This window comes from Sphaeramia orbicularis, chromosome 14, assembly GCF_902148855.1.
Source record: "Sphaeramia orbicularis chromosome 14, fSphaOr1.1, whole genome shotgun sequence".
NCBI lineage: Eukaryota > Metazoa > Chordata > Actinopteri > Kurtiformes > Apogonidae > Sphaeramia > Sphaeramia orbicularis.
Genome location: NC_043970.1, coordinates 11,580,446 through 11,598,336, shown reverse-complemented (window position 1 = coordinate 11,598,336; position 17,891 = coordinate 11,580,446). Strand labels below are relative to the sequence as shown.

The following is a 17,891-nucleotide window of genomic DNA, read 5'->3' as shown; positions in this document are numbered from 1 at the left end:
GCAAACTGTTTTGTCACAAACATAAATCACTAGGAAATGTAACATTAGCCAGATAAGTATGAACTAGGGGTGTTCTGCAAGAGTGGGGGTGTTTGAGGAGACTGAATGAGGAATGCATGGATCCGCGAGCCGGAGCCTCAACCAGGGTTGGAGCTGGAGCCGGGGCCGTAGTCGGCATCAGAGCCTGAGCCGGGGTCATACAGGGCTGGAGCCTCAGGTGGAGTCATAGCCGGAGCTGGGGCCAGGGCTGTAGCCGCTGTCGGAGGCCAAGCCGGGGACGGAGCCTCAGCCGGAGTCGGGGCCATAGCCGGCGTCGGAGCCCAAGGCGGGGCTGTACAGGGTTGGAGCTGGGGACGGAGCCTGAGCCTCAGCCGGCAAATTCTTGCTGTGCAGCTCGTGAATCCTCGGGAACAAGCATTGCGTGTGCCAGTACTCTGGAGGCGTGGCTTCGGAGGGATGTCTGAAGAAGGGGGTTTTCTCTCACACCCCACCTTTTAACTGTTTTCTTAAACAAAATGCATATTATCTCCATGAAGTGAGTAATAACTAGTATTAGAGTATGCTAAATTGTGAGAAAACATCAGATTAGCTGTATTAAATATGTTTTATTGCATAGTTTTTACACAGTATATCACTTTCTGATATTGTGTTTTAAATACATGTTTCTTTGCTTCAAAAATTAAACGCAAGCTGTCCAGCTGAGTGGACATTTTTGTAACTCCATAAAAAATAGGTTCTTTTAAAAAAAATTCAATCGCATTGTTTTTTCATACCTACAGAAAAACACTCAGGAAAAAAATATTGACTAAGGTTCTCATAAGTCATGCATCAAAGGGTTAAAAAATGTCTCTGCCCAGTTTCTTGCAGTAGTTAAATGTATGTTCCTTCTGACAAACAGATGCACTCTGTTACTCTACATGACATGTCAGTTTTAGCCTGAGAAGGAAAAACAAAAGAACAGGGTGTTGCTGGCAGGCAGCCAAATCTGTTACTCATGAAATGTACCTCAGCAAGTCTAAACTGTAGACGGAAGACCTGTTTGCGCTATATTCTGAAGAGTGGATAAAGTTACAGGGACACAGAGCGTCTGACAATGAAGGAGTATAGTGAGGCGATAGCTTTTTTGGGACAGTGGGGACGTTTTCAGCAGATGGTCTTCTTCCTCCTTTGTGCCAGCATTATGCCCAATGGATCAGGCACTTTCAACCTTGTCTTTGTGGCTGATATACCCCCTCATCACTGTTTTGTACCTGACGTCAACCTCACTGAAGACTGGCTCAAAGCAGCTATACCAGTACAGGTGAACAAATGACAGATGAGACTTTTATCTTTTAATCTTTCATGCTGGAATGTTGTTGTTTTGTTTTTCTTGACTAGACAAGCAGTTTAATGGTTGGCTGTTCCAAAACATTACAAGATAACACATTTTGTTTTCAGCATTTCCGTCCATTATGTGAATGTGCAGTACCCATGATACAATGGTGTTTTAATGTCAGGAAATTAATCAAATTTTGCATCTCTGTGATTGTTAAGGCTGTTCTAAAACATTACATCACGTAATATAACTCTATGGCCATAATTTCAATAACACAATAAGTTGTGTTTTTAGCATCTGCAGCCCTTGTGTGAATGTGCAATACACATGATACAATGGAAATTAGTCAAACTTTGTATCTTTGTGATTGTTAAGGTGGTAAATGGGAGGCAGGAGCTGAGCAGATGCAGCAGATACAGGCTGGATGTGGTCAGAAATCTGTCTGCTCAGGGATACGTTCCTGGCAGAGACGTCAACCTCACTGATCTGGAGCAGGAGAGCTGTGTGGATGGATGGACTTACAGCACAGACATCTACCAGTCCACCATAGTCTCTGAAGTAAGTTCATTTACTACATATATCCAAGAACCATTTAATTAATCTCTCCTCATCTTGCAGTACTCAGGTATTTACAGGGACCTTGTTCTTCTGAATACACATCTGTTATAGTCTGGTTGGTTTTACAGTACCAAACCACTTGATACTTATCTTGCATTAGATGTTGTTTCAGCCTGTTTCTCTATATCAGTGGTTCTTAACCTTGTTGGAGGTACTGAACCCCGCCAGTTTCATATGCGCATTCACCGAACCCTTCTTTATTAAAAAAATAAAATATGATTTTTTTCAAATTCAAGACACAGGTATATGTTTTACTGGTGCACAAAATGAACCGTGCATTAACATCACTGTGTTCAAAGAACAAAACCAATACAGTGCATGAACTCACAACAAATTACATACCTTTTCACAAAGACATGACCTTTTTTAATACTACCACACTGAAATGGTTTTAATTTTTAACCTTATGTATTCCAATAATGAACTTATTGTATTTATGCTATTTATCATTTTTAACATTTTAACACACACCCATCACCTAATTTCCATCAGGCTACAATAATAATGAATATTTACTGCAAATCAGTGTGACTGACGGCTTTAGCGTAATACGATTTCTCCATCCGCAACGGTGCGTCGGTTGTCACATGATTGTCACTGATCAGTGCGGTGACCAAAAAATGTAAACAAATGCTACACATGGCTGCCTCCATGGTTAACAGGAAGTAGCAAAAGTCATAACAACGATGTGGAAAATACTCAAATAATTCATTGTCAGACGAGTGGAAGAGATTATAAACACTTCCGGATTGTGTTGTAGTGCTATAAGCAACAATACACCGCGTATATTGGATGTCAATCAGAGAAAGAGTCTCCGAAGCCGTTTGTTTACATACACGGATCTACCCCGACACACACACCCGACTAATGAGTCGAGTGTGTGTCTTGACCTCTGCCGAACCCCTGAGACTGACTCACCGAACCCCTAGGGTTCGATCGAACCCCAGTTAAGAACCACTGGTCTATATAATAATCTGTCTTTTAGCCAGTGCTGCTCAGCTATGGTAAATCATACTCATTATTATAATTGTCTATACTCAGATTCTGATCATGTAATATGGTCATTTGATGACACATTGAAATTGGTACGAAGATTTTGCAAACTTGGGAGTAGTGGTAAAAATCTAGACACAAGTTTTTCCATATCCAATCCATATCTCACCTAGGGCGCCAAAATAGCTGGAGCTTAAAGGAATCCATATTTATGGCATGTTTGTACAAGGTTTGAAGAGTCAAAGTATTTAAGAGCAGAATTTAGCATCGGCTACCAGGTCATACTTGTAAGCTGGTGACTGTTGTTGCTAAGCGAGGTCTGAGCTTGTAAAAACTTGTAAGAACAATTTGAAACTTGGGAAAATAGGAGCTTCAGACTGCACATGTCACACACACACATACAGCTGTATGTAGCCTACCTGATTTCAATGACTATGATTACACTGGGTTACAAAAAAATGTTTTTTGCAAGTTTTCTAGGTTTTTTCAACTGAATTAGGACCATTTTGCACCGCTAAATCCAAAAATGACATCTGTTTTTCTCAATCAGGTCAGGCTTTTTTGCTAATTTGATTTTGAAAAATCTGATCTTCTCACAAAATTGATTCCATTTTTGTGACTTTATCAGTTGATTTTTTATATAGTTCTCACCCAAAATAGGTTTTAAGAGAAAAAAAATCATTTGATCACTTGATTCCTGTTAGGTACAATGGTGTATTCACCACAGATGTAGCAGAATACGTCAGGCTTATTTTTGCAAGATCTTCTAGTCGAAGCCATTTCATTCACCTGTAATATTAAAAAAAACATTAATCATAAATTGGCAAAAGTAAAATCTTCAGAACTCGTTTATTGCAAGAAATATGAAAAAATGTTGTATCATATGATGTGAAAATGCCCATAAATGTAAGCAAAAATGTTAAAGAGCCAATATGTAGCATAGTTCAGAAAGTTGACCTGATTGAGCAAAATTAATGTGATTTTTGGATTCAGCACATCAAAATTATCCTAAATCAGCTCAAAAAACTTAAACAATAAATTTGTTGTTGACCAGTGTTATACACTAAGCAAATTGTCAAATCATAGAATCCTTGATGATTTGTCAAAAAATTCTTCTGCATTAATTAAATTTGAAGATTACACAAAACAATACTTGACTACGTTACATGTAGTTGCTAGTGACAGCTAAAACATGCAGCTATGGTGCTTTTTAGCTAATATAAGCTAATATAAAAGTGTATATGTTAGCTTAAATTCAACTAAATGTTACACTGCTGTTCCCTTACTGGTACATAAAACCAGTAGTGACTGGTCCACAGGGGGTAAAAGGGCACCGCCCCACTTAACATTACTGGTAGAGGAAGAGCTATTTAAACATATTTTAACAAAATTATCTCTGAAATAAAAAATCTATATAATTATTTCAATATGATGCTCGTCCTACAACATGTAGTTCATGTCAGGTCATTTACAAGTTATTTTTAACTGTATTTAGTTTATTTCTATGTGAATATGTTCACTTCCTAATTGGCACCAGACAAACGAGTTTGCATGTGGCTCTGAAAACTTTTACTGAGCCACTGTCATGAGGCTGTGCTTTCATTGGAGCATTAAAGATTCACCAAGTGGAGTATTCTTGTCGTTATGTGATTGGATAATTTTCACTGGTTTTCCGAGTTGCTTTGAGACTTGGAAACATATACTTTCAGGACAGAATGAACATAAAGCAGATGAGTAACCCGTTCCAAATGTCATGGTTAATGAACTTCTGTCCTGTTCACCTATTACACCTCTGTTTAGTCTCCTCAACTCCTGGGTTTCACACAGACTTTAGTTTAAAAGAACATAAGGCACTGTTTTTCAGCCTTGGTATCGGGACCCCACATGGAATTCAAATGGGGTCACCTGAAATTTCTAGTAATTGATAAAAAAAAAAAACCAAACAAAAAAAAACTTACCAATAAAAAATATATGGTGAGAGAGACAATCCAAATCCATAAAAGACATGACAAACTCTGAAGCTGAAACTGAAGCACTGTGGTACTGTTAATCTTTCAAATTCATTCATAATTCATAGTTGGAGTTCTTGTTTGTTCAGTATTAATTGTCAGCCTTGTAAATACCAGCTGGACTGACTGTATATATCCTGACCAAGGAAAATAAAATTCTCACTTTGTGCAGTAATCTACACCTGGCTTTTCTGCCTCCATCCATAATAATATACATTATATAGACTAAATGTCATCTAAAATTAACATTTCTTTGCAACATAGTATAGCAAACTATTACATGATCAAAAACAAATTAATTTTGGCAAAAAAATGTCTCAGTTTTGAATGTCTGGGGTTGCCAGAAATTTGTGATGTTAAAATGGGGCTACGAGCCAAAAAAGGTTGGGAACCACTGACATAAGGCAAAGCACCACTAGGATATTTGCCAGTGTAGGTAATACAGGACACCAGCGTAGCAGGCGAGTGATGAGGAAGTGGAGAGGTTGAGGTTCTGCCATGTGATGTGTCAGTTTGAGCTGTATCAGATAGAAAACCTCTATTCCCCATCCAGTATTTAATTTCATAAAGACTGATGCATCTGTTGATGACTTTTAGCGATCACACCTAAATAGATGGACATGGCAAAAACAGTGCAGTGCACAGGTGTACACTAAATATGAAGAATGAGAAACAAGTTGTAAATATATGTACAGAAATGAACAAATTTTAAACAAGTAACATCCCACAATAGCATTAAACCACAGACAAATTAGAAAGACTACCTTAAGCTTTCTTTCTGTCTTTGTTAACAACACTGGTTCCTTTAATTATTTATCACAATAGACTGCACCCATTTTAAGTAATTCAACACTTAACAGTTCAACTCTGGAAAATGAACACCACAAAGGATGTCTTCTGCTGGGCTTGTCTTTACTTAACTTAGTTTACATCTCACTCTGGTGGAGAGTTGATGCTATTACAAGAAATTATATTTTGTAAGAAAAAAAAAAAGGCTTTAGTACAGAAATTACTGTCTCTCTGGAACCTCTAGTGTACGACTGTTTCTGCTCAAACACTTGAACAGACTGTGTTGAAATCCAGTGTTGAATGAGCGCTGCCCACAGACTTCTTCAACATTGCACTTCAACACTCACCAACTCAACTCCAGAAAATTAACACTTCTGGATTTGCTGTAAACACGTTCAAGATGTCATATGTGTTTCTACTAATACAAATGTGGTGTGAACTGATGGTGATCAGATGTGTTTTCATCATAAATCATGTACGTCCTGTCAGTAGGAGAGAGACATCATAGAGTTTTCTTCAACATGTAGGTTTTTATGCTGTTGCTTCTAACAGTTGTGTACAGGGGTTCAACACAAGCAGTTGTAAAAGGATGACATGGCATTCCTATATTAGTCTTTTATGTGTTATTGTGGGAATTCACTGTGAGAGAGAATATGTTAAATGAGAAAAGTATTATAAAAATAGATATTCCTTGGTCAGTTTTTCACTTGTTAATATGTTGATATTTCAGTTTGACCTTGTCTGCAGTGAGGAGTGGAAGCAACCGTTCACCATCACAGTGTTCAATGTGGGAGTTATTTTGGGATCCTTCTTCGCTGGAGTGCTTTCAGACAGGTACTGAGGACACAAGCCTTATGGGTTTGGAAAAATACCTTCTAACCTGTCTTTCTTGACATAGTTCCTTTCACTGTAATGACTGTAAACATAGTAAATACCTCAAATATGGCATTTGGACTCAATGATGATATGATTAGAGTTTCAGGGCCAAAGGTCAAGAAAATTGTGACTTCTGAAAAGACTTTTTTTTTTTCATGATTAACAGAATGTCATGAACAAATTATGATTTAAGGATAATGATGAGGCATTGTTTAAAATCTAAGAGAGTCAAGACTATGTTAAAGATAATTATTCATCAGTTCAGATGTACATTTTGGGGTTATAATGTTAAATGTCACATTATCTGCCCTGTTTCCTTAGCTCTACAGTGTTACATTATGTGTTATAGTAGACTAGAAAAAATATTTCCCAAATAATTTTGTCTCACATTTTACTTGATATTCTTTCCTTTACCCTAGATTTGGAAGAAAACCTGTACTTTTTGCAACCATGGCAGTTCAGACAGTATTTGGCTTCATACAAGCCTTCTCCACCTCATGGATCATGTTCCTCATCTTCCTCCTCATCGGAGGTTTGGGACAGATGTCCAACTATTTAGCTGCTTTATTGCTAGGTACATTTACAACATTTTATACTACAAATTGTTTCTGAATCAACCTTCTCTTTTGTTTTAATGTATATGACAGCATTTCTTTCTCTCTGTGCAGGTGCTGAAATTCTGACTAGCAATGTGCGTGTCCTGTACTCATCTCTGGGCACAAATTTTGGTTTTGCCTTTGGCTACATGATGTTGGCTCTCTTTGCTTACTTTTTAAGGGACTGGAAATCTCTACTGCTGGGTTTGTCTTTGCCTACCCTAGTCTACATCCCACTCTGGTGGTGAGCTGGTGTCATTACAATAACTCATGCAATGTTGTATTTTTTCCCCTGGAGCCTTTAGTATACTACTGTTTCTACCAGGAAAATATCATTTAAAGGCTGAAACCAACATATCAAAACTTATACTTCGACTGTTTTATAATAGATACTGGGAGCTTAACTTCACTATTTATTAACTTTTGTCCAGGAGTAGGTGTATACCAGTGGTGGCTGCTCGTCTTTCAGAGAGGGGACGCTCACTGTCGGCTTACATCAAAAAAAATGTCAAGTTATTTAAACATAAATTCGGTCCTCCGTTCCTTTTTAAGAAAATGGTCAGTGACCTTATCGTAACAAGTAAACAAGAAAACGTTGAAATTATGTTAAATTGAAACAAGGAAGTACAATGAGTGTGTTTTATTTACAGTGCAAGAAATGAACAAGTAATTTTGTAGTGGTTTCTCTCTTGATTTCACAGCAGAATGTGCGACAGTATTAAACTGAACTCTGTGAAGTGAAGGAGTAGATCTCAAACTAGCTGTCAATCAAATGGGATTCAGCCTTTCAACCGATCCTCCAATCAGCACGTGGAATCCTGGCGTCCAGCCCGGCCAAGCTCCGCCCACAGCTCCATTCACCCCCAGAGACGCCGGGCGTCCGGGGGCGGGACAACATCGTGGCATTTATCCAATTACCGTCCAGTTTTGAGGCGATGAAAAAAAAAACCTGTTCCGCTCAGTCCCATTGAAGTGCATGGACGCTGAGCGTCTACGGGCAAATGCACTGAGCAGAGATCGAATGAGAAAACAGTGAAACAGGAATGTATGAGAAGTGAACAACATCGTGTCCATTGAACTGTGATAAAGCTGATTCTGAACAAACTCATCCTTGAGATGAACGTGTTCTAACACAATTGTAGTCAATGAAATGTCAACACAACTGTACATATTTAACCATTTATTTTTCGTAATTTTAGGGGAAGCTGAGCTTCCCTTGCAGTCTATGAGAAATCACCACTGGTGTATACTGCACACCCACTAGTTTACAGCATAATGCACACTGTTACAAATCCAAAATGATGTAAATATGACTGAACAACATCAAGTAGTACGGTCCTACAAAGTGATGATTCAATGATTTTGTGTTAAGGCCGACATTTTGAAAAAAATAATTAATCAAACATTTGTTCTCTTTTCTTGGTTTTGCTGTGTGATGACACAGGTTGATCCCAGAGTCTCCTCGCTGGTTGCTGTCTCAGGGAAGAGTGGATGAGGCTGAGGCCATAGTGAGAAAAGCTGCAAAGTGGAACAAAGTTCAGGCTCCACAGTTAATCTTTGAAGAATATAATGTAAGTCTGGTTTGACGTACCTTACACCTGCAGGAGCCAAAACAGACATGACCTGATACTGTCATGTGTGAGAAAATTTTAACGGGTAATTTTTTAATTAAAGCTGTCAGTGAGGTGCAAAAGTCTATGTCTCTGGGAAAAGTTTCCGCCCAAAAATAAATCTACGTCTATGCCTGTGTTGTCAGGTTGTATATGGTGTGAAACAATTATGATGATCATAGATGCTTTCAGGCATGAAGGTTAAACGGTTAAATACATGACTGACAGCTGTAATAACCAAACACTGATTAGAATCTATCTGATGCAATGCTAATGCTCTACTCTGTCTCATGGACACGGGGAAGAACGGCTTCACTTTTCCTTGCCTTCATCTGCATTTATATTTAGTCTTTTTATATGGAATTAAGAGAAGAGATCTGTAGAATAATGTTGAATGTTTTCCAATTCTGACATTTTTTCCTACTGATTTCAACTTCTGCAGCTTTAACCCAAAAAGACCCAGTGCTACTTTTGTTGTAGTCACAAAATATTTTTTTCTCTATATTTAACTTTTCTTAAGTGATTGATCACTATTTATAATAATATTATCTTCTGTATTTTGCTTTTTTTCATGGAAAATCAGGTATTTTCCTATTAATTTACTGATCATATAGATGTTCATAAAATCTCAGATTAAAGTTGAAGGTTACTGTATTAAAAACAGAGAAAAAAAAGTGATTTTTTTTTTCAGTAAAGATATCCATAACTGAACATGAACCAAGTGTGTCCATCCACTGTCATTGATCCAACTCCATTGGTTTTACTGGTGAATCCATGTTGGAGAAGATGACGGTGTTTCCATGGTGACTACGGAGCATCTGAAAGTCCAAATGGGTCATATCTGATGAACATGAAAAGATAACATACTGCATTTTACACCAATTATTTATATGGATTGATAGGATTAGTGGATCAGAAGTTATTAAACATTTCAGATCAGTAGATGGTTTTGGTCATCAGTGGCTGTTTGGGTCTTTATGGGTTAAGTAAAAAATATGGTGTCTACAACAAAATGATGCAAAAACAGTAGTGCAAGGTAGATGAGTGGAATGACTTTAAAGTGTGTAAAGTTAAATATAGGGCTCAGTTGTGGGACAATCCTCTGCAAATGGTTTCTGCTTTGCTAATTCTTGTTTTCTGAGAGCAAGCTTTTGTATATTGCAGGAAAACAAGACAAAGACAAAGCCAAAGAAACGCTCCAACATGTTAGACCTGGTGAGGACCTGCAACCTAAGAACCATCACATTTGTTGTCTGTCTGGTGTGGTGAGTAACCAGTGTGAGAACAACACTGACTAATAGATGTGACAGATCAACAACCTAACAACACATGGACTGTTAATCTATGTACGAAACACAACTAAACAAAGAGAGGATCACTGTCATCACTGCCGCTGCAAAACATGTAAAGCCATGAGAATAAGTATTTTTATAGCTATTATAGCTGTTCAGAAGATTTTCAGTTCATTCCTTTTTATCAAATTCCTTTTGGTGATACACATCATACGCATTAATATAGACACGAATGTAAATATCTGTACAATGTCTGTCCTTGTCTTTCCAGGCTGGTTAACACCATTGGCTACATTGCTCTGTCGTACAACACGTCTCAACTCCATGGCGATCCATTTATTAGCTGTTTCCTCTCAGCGCTTGTAGAGCTGCCAGCATATGTGTCCACCTTTCTTGTACTTCGATACCTTCCACGCAAAGTGTGCGTCATTGGGTTTTCACTTCTAGCAGCAGCGTCACTCTACCTCATTCCACTGATGCCACAAAGCAAGTAGACAAATACTCACAATTGAAGCCGAAAGATATTTCATCCATTTATTTCATTTCATTTTATGAATGATTTCAATAAGCTGCTTGATTTAATTATCTTTTTTTTTTTTAAAGCAAAATGTACTGTGTATATTTCAGTTTTTAAATACACCAAGCACAAAACCACTTTCACAAACTAATTAGACATCCTTGCTTTGCTTTTAACATTTGATGTCTCAAACACACAGGAAATCAGTCAATCTTTCTCTTCAGTTTTGAATTTGTTTGTTCGTATGTTTATTTATTTATTTCAAATTTGCATTCAAACCAAACAACAAAAGGATTATATAAATGAAAGTCCAACATTCGAAAAGGAGCGGGATGAAGTTTAATTTATAATCCCCGTCCCCTTACCCCATCCTTCAACCTACCCTAAATTCCTACACAAAACACAAAACTGCTATGCATATCAAGGATAGATTGTCCATTTTGCAGCAGCATTTCATATGAAAGTAAACTCAAGTTATGTGAACATGTAAAAACCAATGGCACTAATGGCTTGGATAATATGGTTTCCATTTCAGAAATATTTGGATGAGCTCATTCACTTGCTCATCATTTATATCACCTAAACTTGGTGGGAAAAAATCAAGGAACAAGTAGAGGAAATTAATTTTCAGCCACATACTTTAAATTAGGAGTCATTATTTGTCAGTAAATATTTTATATGTGGGCCTCCAACACACTGATATTAAACCTCGGCATTTAATATCCCTAGATGAACAGCAGAACACACCAGGAGTTGTTGGCATGACAGCCAGTCTGGGGAATCAAACCAGCAACCTTTTTGTCACAAATCAGTTCTTCAACCTACTAGACCCCAGCTGCCCCTCAACCAGTCGAACATCATTTGAGGCTCTGTGGTTTAACAGAAAATGCTGCACCACTTGTACAAAGAATCCCAATAATGGTGAAAAATAGTGATAACACCCACAGGTTGAGTTTCCAATAAATACCTGAGATTACTGCAGAGTCAGCTGACCCAGCTGTATATGCAGTGGTGCAGAAAGGGTCCCTTGGGGCCCCAAGCAAAAAAAAAAAAAAAAAAATTAATTAATTAATTAAATAAATAAATAAATATACAGGTGGGGGAGGGGCAAGCTGGACTCAGGGGGCCCCTTCAGAGAATTTGAGACAGCTAGTTGTTACTGCAACTTCTCACTGCTGCTGTGTAGTGAATTAATTGTTTAGACCAGGGGTCACCAATCCTAGTCCTCCAGGGCCGGAGTCCTGCATGTTTTCGATGTATCCCTCTTCCAACACACCTGATTCAAATTGTAAGCGTATCATCAAGCTCTGCAGAAGCCTGATAACAACTGTCATCTGTGCTGGAAGAGGGAAACATCTAAAACATGCAGGATACCGGCCCTCGAGGACCAAGATTGGTGACCCCTGCTTTAGACTGTTTGTGTCAAGTCTGTTGGTCCTTTGGGGGCCCCTGCTGGCTTAGGGGCCCCAAGCAGCTGCCTGCCTTGCCTAATGGCAAGCTGCACCACTGTGTATATGTACCCTTGCCTACTCAAGGCAAAATCCAGATATTAGGTTTTTTTCCTTAGTGAAAGGAGGAAATGTGATCTTAATCTTACAATCTTTTTTCACCAAACTTCTTAGAATTTAAAACAACTTAAAACCTTTAAATAGATTTAAATAGCCTTAAGATGGAGTTTAGAAGGTTTGTAGAGGAGATTGTTGGTAAAGGTGTCAGAAGAATAAAGTGCACTTATTAAATACTTGATCAGACTTAATGTTATATGATTTTTTTGTTGCATATCTTTTGATCTTCAGGTTTACCAATTCTAAATGTTGTCCTGGAGCTTCTGGGGAAGTATGCATTTACCACCGGTGCCGTCTTGATGTTCGTCTACTCATCAGAACTTTACCCAACAGTACTCAGGAACACAGCGTCTGGAACTGGCAGTACAGTGGCCAGAATGGGCAACTTAACAGGACCACTTTTGTTGAAATTGAGTGAGTATCTTGGGCTTGAATTATTATTATTTTTTTGTTCGAGGTTGAATTATATACACTACAGATATTTTTAGGAGTCAGATTTATAATATTGAATATATGCTCTTACATACATCACCATCTTCCCCTCTTTAGGTGTGTTCATGAAGTATCTGCCTCATATTACCCTTGGGTCTATGACTGTTGTCTCTGCCATTGCTGCTGTCGTCCTACCAGAGACTTTTGGACGACCTCTCCCTGACACTATTCAACAGATGCCTACAATAAAAATGTAAGAAATATGCCTATCAGCAAAGCTTCTTCAGTTCCAGTCTTTTTATTGTAATTTTCCCCCAAAACAATGATGACATTTTCTGAACCTTGCCATTAAAAAGTATTAATTAAAAGTGCAATTTGTGATATTTGCATGTGCATAGTATCGTATAGTATAATGTAGCATAATATAGTAATTTTTATGTTAGTTCTGCTACTTCTGTACACTAAGATAAAGATTTTTGCCTGTGCCTTCACACTCTCTCATAGGTTGAAGTGCCCATGTGTCAACAGTGAGGAAACCAAAGGACATGAGGACAGCCCACTATGATTATCTGATGTAGCGGGGGAAAAAAAGCGTAATGCGCTCTGCTTCCTGTTTCACATCTTAGAAAGAGAATGTAGTTAAATGACTATCACATTTTTCGTGTAATGTTCCCACAAGGGTGTTAGTCTGTATTTAAGCGACAGAGACTTGATTTTTCCTTTGCTTCAATAAGATTATCATAATAGAACACAGCACAGTTCAGACTTGTCTAAACTAGTTGCTGATATCTGACAGGTTTATTACTGTTGATGGAAAACTGAAAGACTTTATAGTTCTTAAAATTAACATCTTGAAAGTTCAACACGATAGCTTTTAGATATTGATTAGATATATTTATGTTAATGCAGGCTCACGAACAGCTATTGAAATTTGGATGCCAGCACCCTATACTTTTCTTGGACTAAAAGAAGTCATGCACTCGGACAACCTTTAACCAGACTTTTATCAGAAATTGCATGAATCGTTAGTCAAGAGCTTGGTAGGAGAGTCAGACCCCTGTGTGAAATCTTCTCCAGCACATCTCAAATATTCTTTGTGGTGGCCAATACATGTGTGAATGTAACTCAAATTACTTTTTAATTTGGAAACTCTTTCTCTGCAATTTGCCAATCCTAGCCCATACAGAACCTAGCATTAGCATTTAGCAGCCATTAAAGGCACTCAGGGCAGATCCAGATCTTCGTCAGCACCTTGTTCAAGGACACTAACAAGGCACTTGTGCTCCATGAATCATTCTTTGACAATTTGAGCCTGATGAATCCTGGAATTGTTATCTTGGACTATGCCTGTGTCATCTGTGAAGAAACAAACCCACTGATGTTCAGACCTGGTTGTTCAGTATATTCAGGTTCAGCTGACCTCATTTTATGGACACATAATGTTAAACCCAGACCTGACCAGCTGAAACAACCACAGATCACAACACTGCCCCCACAGGCTTGTACTCTAGACACTAGGCATGATGGGTAATCACTTCATCTACCTCTCTACTCACCCTGATGCACCCATCACTCTGGAACAGGGTCAGTCTGGACTCATCAGACCACATTACCTTTTTCCATTAAAATACAGTCTGGTTTTTATGCTCTCTATCAAACTGATGGTTGTTTCAGAAATGCATCAGTTGGGGTTAAAGAACTTACAGCTGAAATATATTAATCACTGCAGTATCTTTGCAATAGAAGGATCTGAACTATTTGTTTAGTGAAATCCAGGTAGAGATTCCTGTCCTGGTATAGAACCTCACTCACCTGGAGCAGGAGAACTTTGCACATGACTGGAGTTGTACATTTTAGACACGTACCAGTCCACTGTTGTCACTGGAGTAAGGTTCAGGCAATAGTAGTAACAACAAATAATAGAACACACTATAGAAATATAATGGTGATGGTAGTGGAAAAAAAAAGTTGTACACAGTGTAGATTGTCTAAAAGGAAGCACAAAATGGAAGTAAATGTACTCCTGTATGAATAGGACAGTTTTTGGACTTGGATCACTGGTGGATGTTAATGAAGTGTATTTACTTTTACACTGTACACAAGAGCATATTTGATGTACTTTCTAACATTTTATGCTGTTATATACTGTACATGTGTATACTTAGATTTCAGTACATCTTAGAGGAGAATGTGGTACTGTACTTTCCACTCCACTGTGTTTGTATGACAGTTGTAGTTACTGTTCACATTGCAACATTTCATCTCATTTCTGTCCAGTGATAATGTATTTCCAAATATGTTGATTTTGAGTGTTCAAGTGTGTAATAAAATAAAGGATGAATTGTTCTAAATATATATTTTCATAGAGGTTCTTGTTGGATTCATTTTTACAGGGTAGCAAAATATCTCATATAACTAACTAGAAAAGCACTCAAAGAGCGCAGACCTCCGCCAAGGCAGATCAGTGCCCCCCCCCCATCACCACCAAAATTTAATCATTTGTTCTTTGTGACAGTATCAACATTTCCTGAAATTTTCATCTAAATCCATCCATAGCTTTTTGAGTTATCTTGCACATGGACAGGCAGACAGACAAACAAACCAACGCCGGCAAAAACATAACCTCCTTGGTGGAGGTAATAAGGCCAGAAAAGTAACTTGTTCACTTACCAAGAGCAAGAGAACTTAGCTCAATGAGCAGCTTTTTTTTCCTTTTCATTTTTTTCTGGTTTTTGAGGAATGTCTTGATTTGCAGGCACAAAAAAAGATTTGAACAAAAGAATGGATGAGATCAGTTATTTACAAAACCATTGTTTCCATATTGAGCAAATCCAGTTGGTTCTTGTTCACGATGATGCAGCCTTTCAACTGAAGTGAAACACTCCAGTCTTAAACTGAGGTCACTGTTTTCCTCAAGAAAAGCGAGGATTCTAAAATATTTAATTGTGAAGCTGATGTATATGTCAGCAACTTTGTACTATACTTTATTTTCTAAAACTATCCACCAAAAACTCCAAGCATTAAGATATTTAAAATCAGTGGCTTGTCATCAGGGTCAGTAAGGCCTTCCATGTTGGCCTACAGAATCACTGACCTTCAATTTTATATTTGTTCCCTTAAGATGTAATAAATAATTCCCAATTGTCTATTCTATTTATTTCATAGCTAATCTCTAGGTTGCACTGCTTCCAGTAGTGCATGTGTATGTTAGAGGGTGGGTCCAATCATATTTCAGTCATCATGTGCTGTCCAGTAAAAGAAATCTGCCCCGAGGCCTTCAGAATCAACAGTGCAGCCTCTGGAGCTTCAAATAAATGACAATGAAACTATTGGCTGCACAGGAATGATCTAGCAGGTGTACAGTAAAGTTAGCATTTTCATGTACAGTCTACTCTCGTTAAACTGCCCGCCGTTATACCGCCATTTTCGCTCACCGCCGACCAAAACCATTGCACAAAAATCCCCAATGCATTATTCCATTAGCTACCGCCATTTCCGCCTATCGCCATCCGCCAGCCCAGTTCCATGCACAAACAACACTTATACCATTGATTTCCCGACCGTTATACCGCCAGCGTGATTGCCATCGAGTACACATAAATTTTAACAATGCACTGAAACAAACGCGCCAGACGCTGATCGCAACAAGCTACGAGTAGGTCTACGGAACGGCCACCGCTCATTTATCGCAGAACACTCAGTAGGTCAGGATGTCGGGAAGAGGACGTGGGATTAAGCCAAAGCCTCAAGATGATGGGGTGTCATTTCCCGACACGGTATAATAATGCTTAAAATGTTTCCCCACTTTAAATGATCCCTTACAATGTAACAGAATCAAGATTTATTTAGAAACGCAATTAGAACGGGTTAACGGAGGCAGCATAGACATCATATAGTAAAGACATGCACATTATGGACGCAACCCGTTGTAACGCCATTTTCGCTATACCGCCAATTTGGCCGTGAACGGAAGTTGGCGGTATAACGAGAGTAGACTGTAATTTGATTGGATGGTTAAAGAGCATACTATTCAAAACAAGCACAGCTAGCAAACCACATCTGCAGTGCCTTGCATAAGCTAAAATACACATTACAATACATTAACATTCTTCTTTTTATTTCTATTCAAACACATCAAAAATCACTATTGACCAGGTGCAACGATTCCATACTGAGTCTCAGTTACACTTTATCTATGAAGAATAAATCATGTTGTCAAAATCATGCCATGAGAACAAGTAAAAACATTTTATTCCAACTTTATGGGCAACAGTGTATATAGGTTTATGTTTAATTGCTGTTCTCCCAGCCCACAAAGGCTGAGAGGAGAAGAAATAGATTTAGTCACAGTCATACTAAAAAATCAGCAGCAGTTATGGTGAATATAATGTGTATTTAACACTTCATGTTTTGGTTATTTTATTCAGCAAATATTGATGATTGTGCTTGAGGTGATGTACCTGGTGGCCATCGTGAAAGGAGACCTGCTGAGTTGTGTTCACTGGGTTTCATTGTCACTATATGAGGTACTTGTCTATGATGAAACCCCCAGGCCGGTTTTTGAGCCTGTAAGTCACAGCTTCAAACCACGACTCACGACTTTGTAACGTTCCAGGCAAGTCACGACAAACTGTTTGAGCACAAGGAATTATAGTAGCTAGATGTAAACAAACCAGCATGGTGGAACATATGTTAAGATCATTTACAATCATTTCTATCGCCAAAGGTACTTGTTCTTTGCTTATTTGAGGGAAACAGAGGAGTAAAAATAGCGCATAAGGGAAGAGAAGCTGTTCTACCTTTTATGTTATGTTATTTGGATACATATTTGGTATTAATTTATTCTTGCACTCAATGGACTGAAAACTAGCCAACACTAGAGCAGCTGTTGATTATGCAGAACAGAAGTAGAATACCTTGTTTTAATAAACAATTTGCATAAACACCGCATCCATGAGGGCCGCCATTTTTGTTTCATGGACTACGTGACATCAGAGCTCGGAACTTGGAGTACATCGATCTAGTATGAGTTCACAGATGGGAAGTCACAGGTTTGACTGCCATTCTGTAAACTCCTTGACATACAAAATGGTGGACTCAAAAGCACGACTCCGAAAACTGAAGATTTTAACAAAAGTATTTAATAATGAAAAAGTGGTTTAACAAAAGGCGCTCCCAAGGAGGATATATAAAACTACTCAAACAAATCTCTATGATAAACAAAAAACCCTTACAGAAAAACTGAAGTAAAAACTGACAACATGAAAAAAACCTGGTTG

At 38.2% G+C, this 17,891-nt stretch overlaps 1 protein-coding gene across 3 annotated transcripts; it reads left to right on the top strand.

Annotated features, from left to right (window-relative positions):
- Window positions 1–971: 971 nt before the first annotated feature.
- On the top strand, window positions 972–13,195 carry LOC115432486 (solute carrier family 22 member 5-like). 3 transcript variants are annotated; one of them, XM_030153347.1, is made up of 11 exons: window positions 972–1,300; window positions 1,691–1,873; window positions 6,455–6,558; window positions 7,020–7,174; window positions 7,269–7,440; window positions 8,641–8,767; window positions 9,971–10,071; window positions 10,370–10,519; window positions 12,412–12,594; window positions 12,730–12,865; window positions 13,117–13,195. In XM_030153347.1, the coding sequence occupies exons 1-10, from the start codon at window positions 1,094–1,096 to the stop codon at window positions 12,833–12,835; spliced, it is 1,488 nt and encodes a 495-aa protein (XP_030009207.1). In that variant the 5' UTR covers window positions 972–1,093; the 3' UTR covers window positions 12,836–12,865; window positions 13,117–13,195. The 3 variants fall into 3 exon arrangements, with proteins under 3 accessions (XP_030009207.1, XP_030009208.1, XP_030009206.1); XM_030153346.1 differs by having other exon boundaries at window positions 976–1,300; window positions 10,370–10,584; XM_030153348.1 differs by lacking the exon at window positions 12,412–12,594 and having other exon boundaries at window positions 10,370–10,584.
- The last annotated feature ends 4,696 nt before the right edge of the window (window positions 13,196–17,891 follow it).

Excerpts from the sequence above, each read along its gene's own strand:
- LOC115432486 (XM_030153346.1), top strand. The coding sequence starts at position 1,094 with ATGAAGGAGTATAGTGAGGCGATAGCTTTTTTGGGACAGTGGGGACGT. Across the intron at positions 7,175-7,268 it reads TTTAGCTGCTTTATTGCTAG|GTGCTGAAATTCTGACTAGC; the intron begins GTACATTTACAA and ends CTCTCTGTGCAG. Across the intron at positions 12,595-12,729 it reads ACCACTTTTGTTGAAATTGA|GTGTGTTCATGAAGTATCTG; the intron begins GTGAGTATCTTG and ends TCCCCTCTTTAG.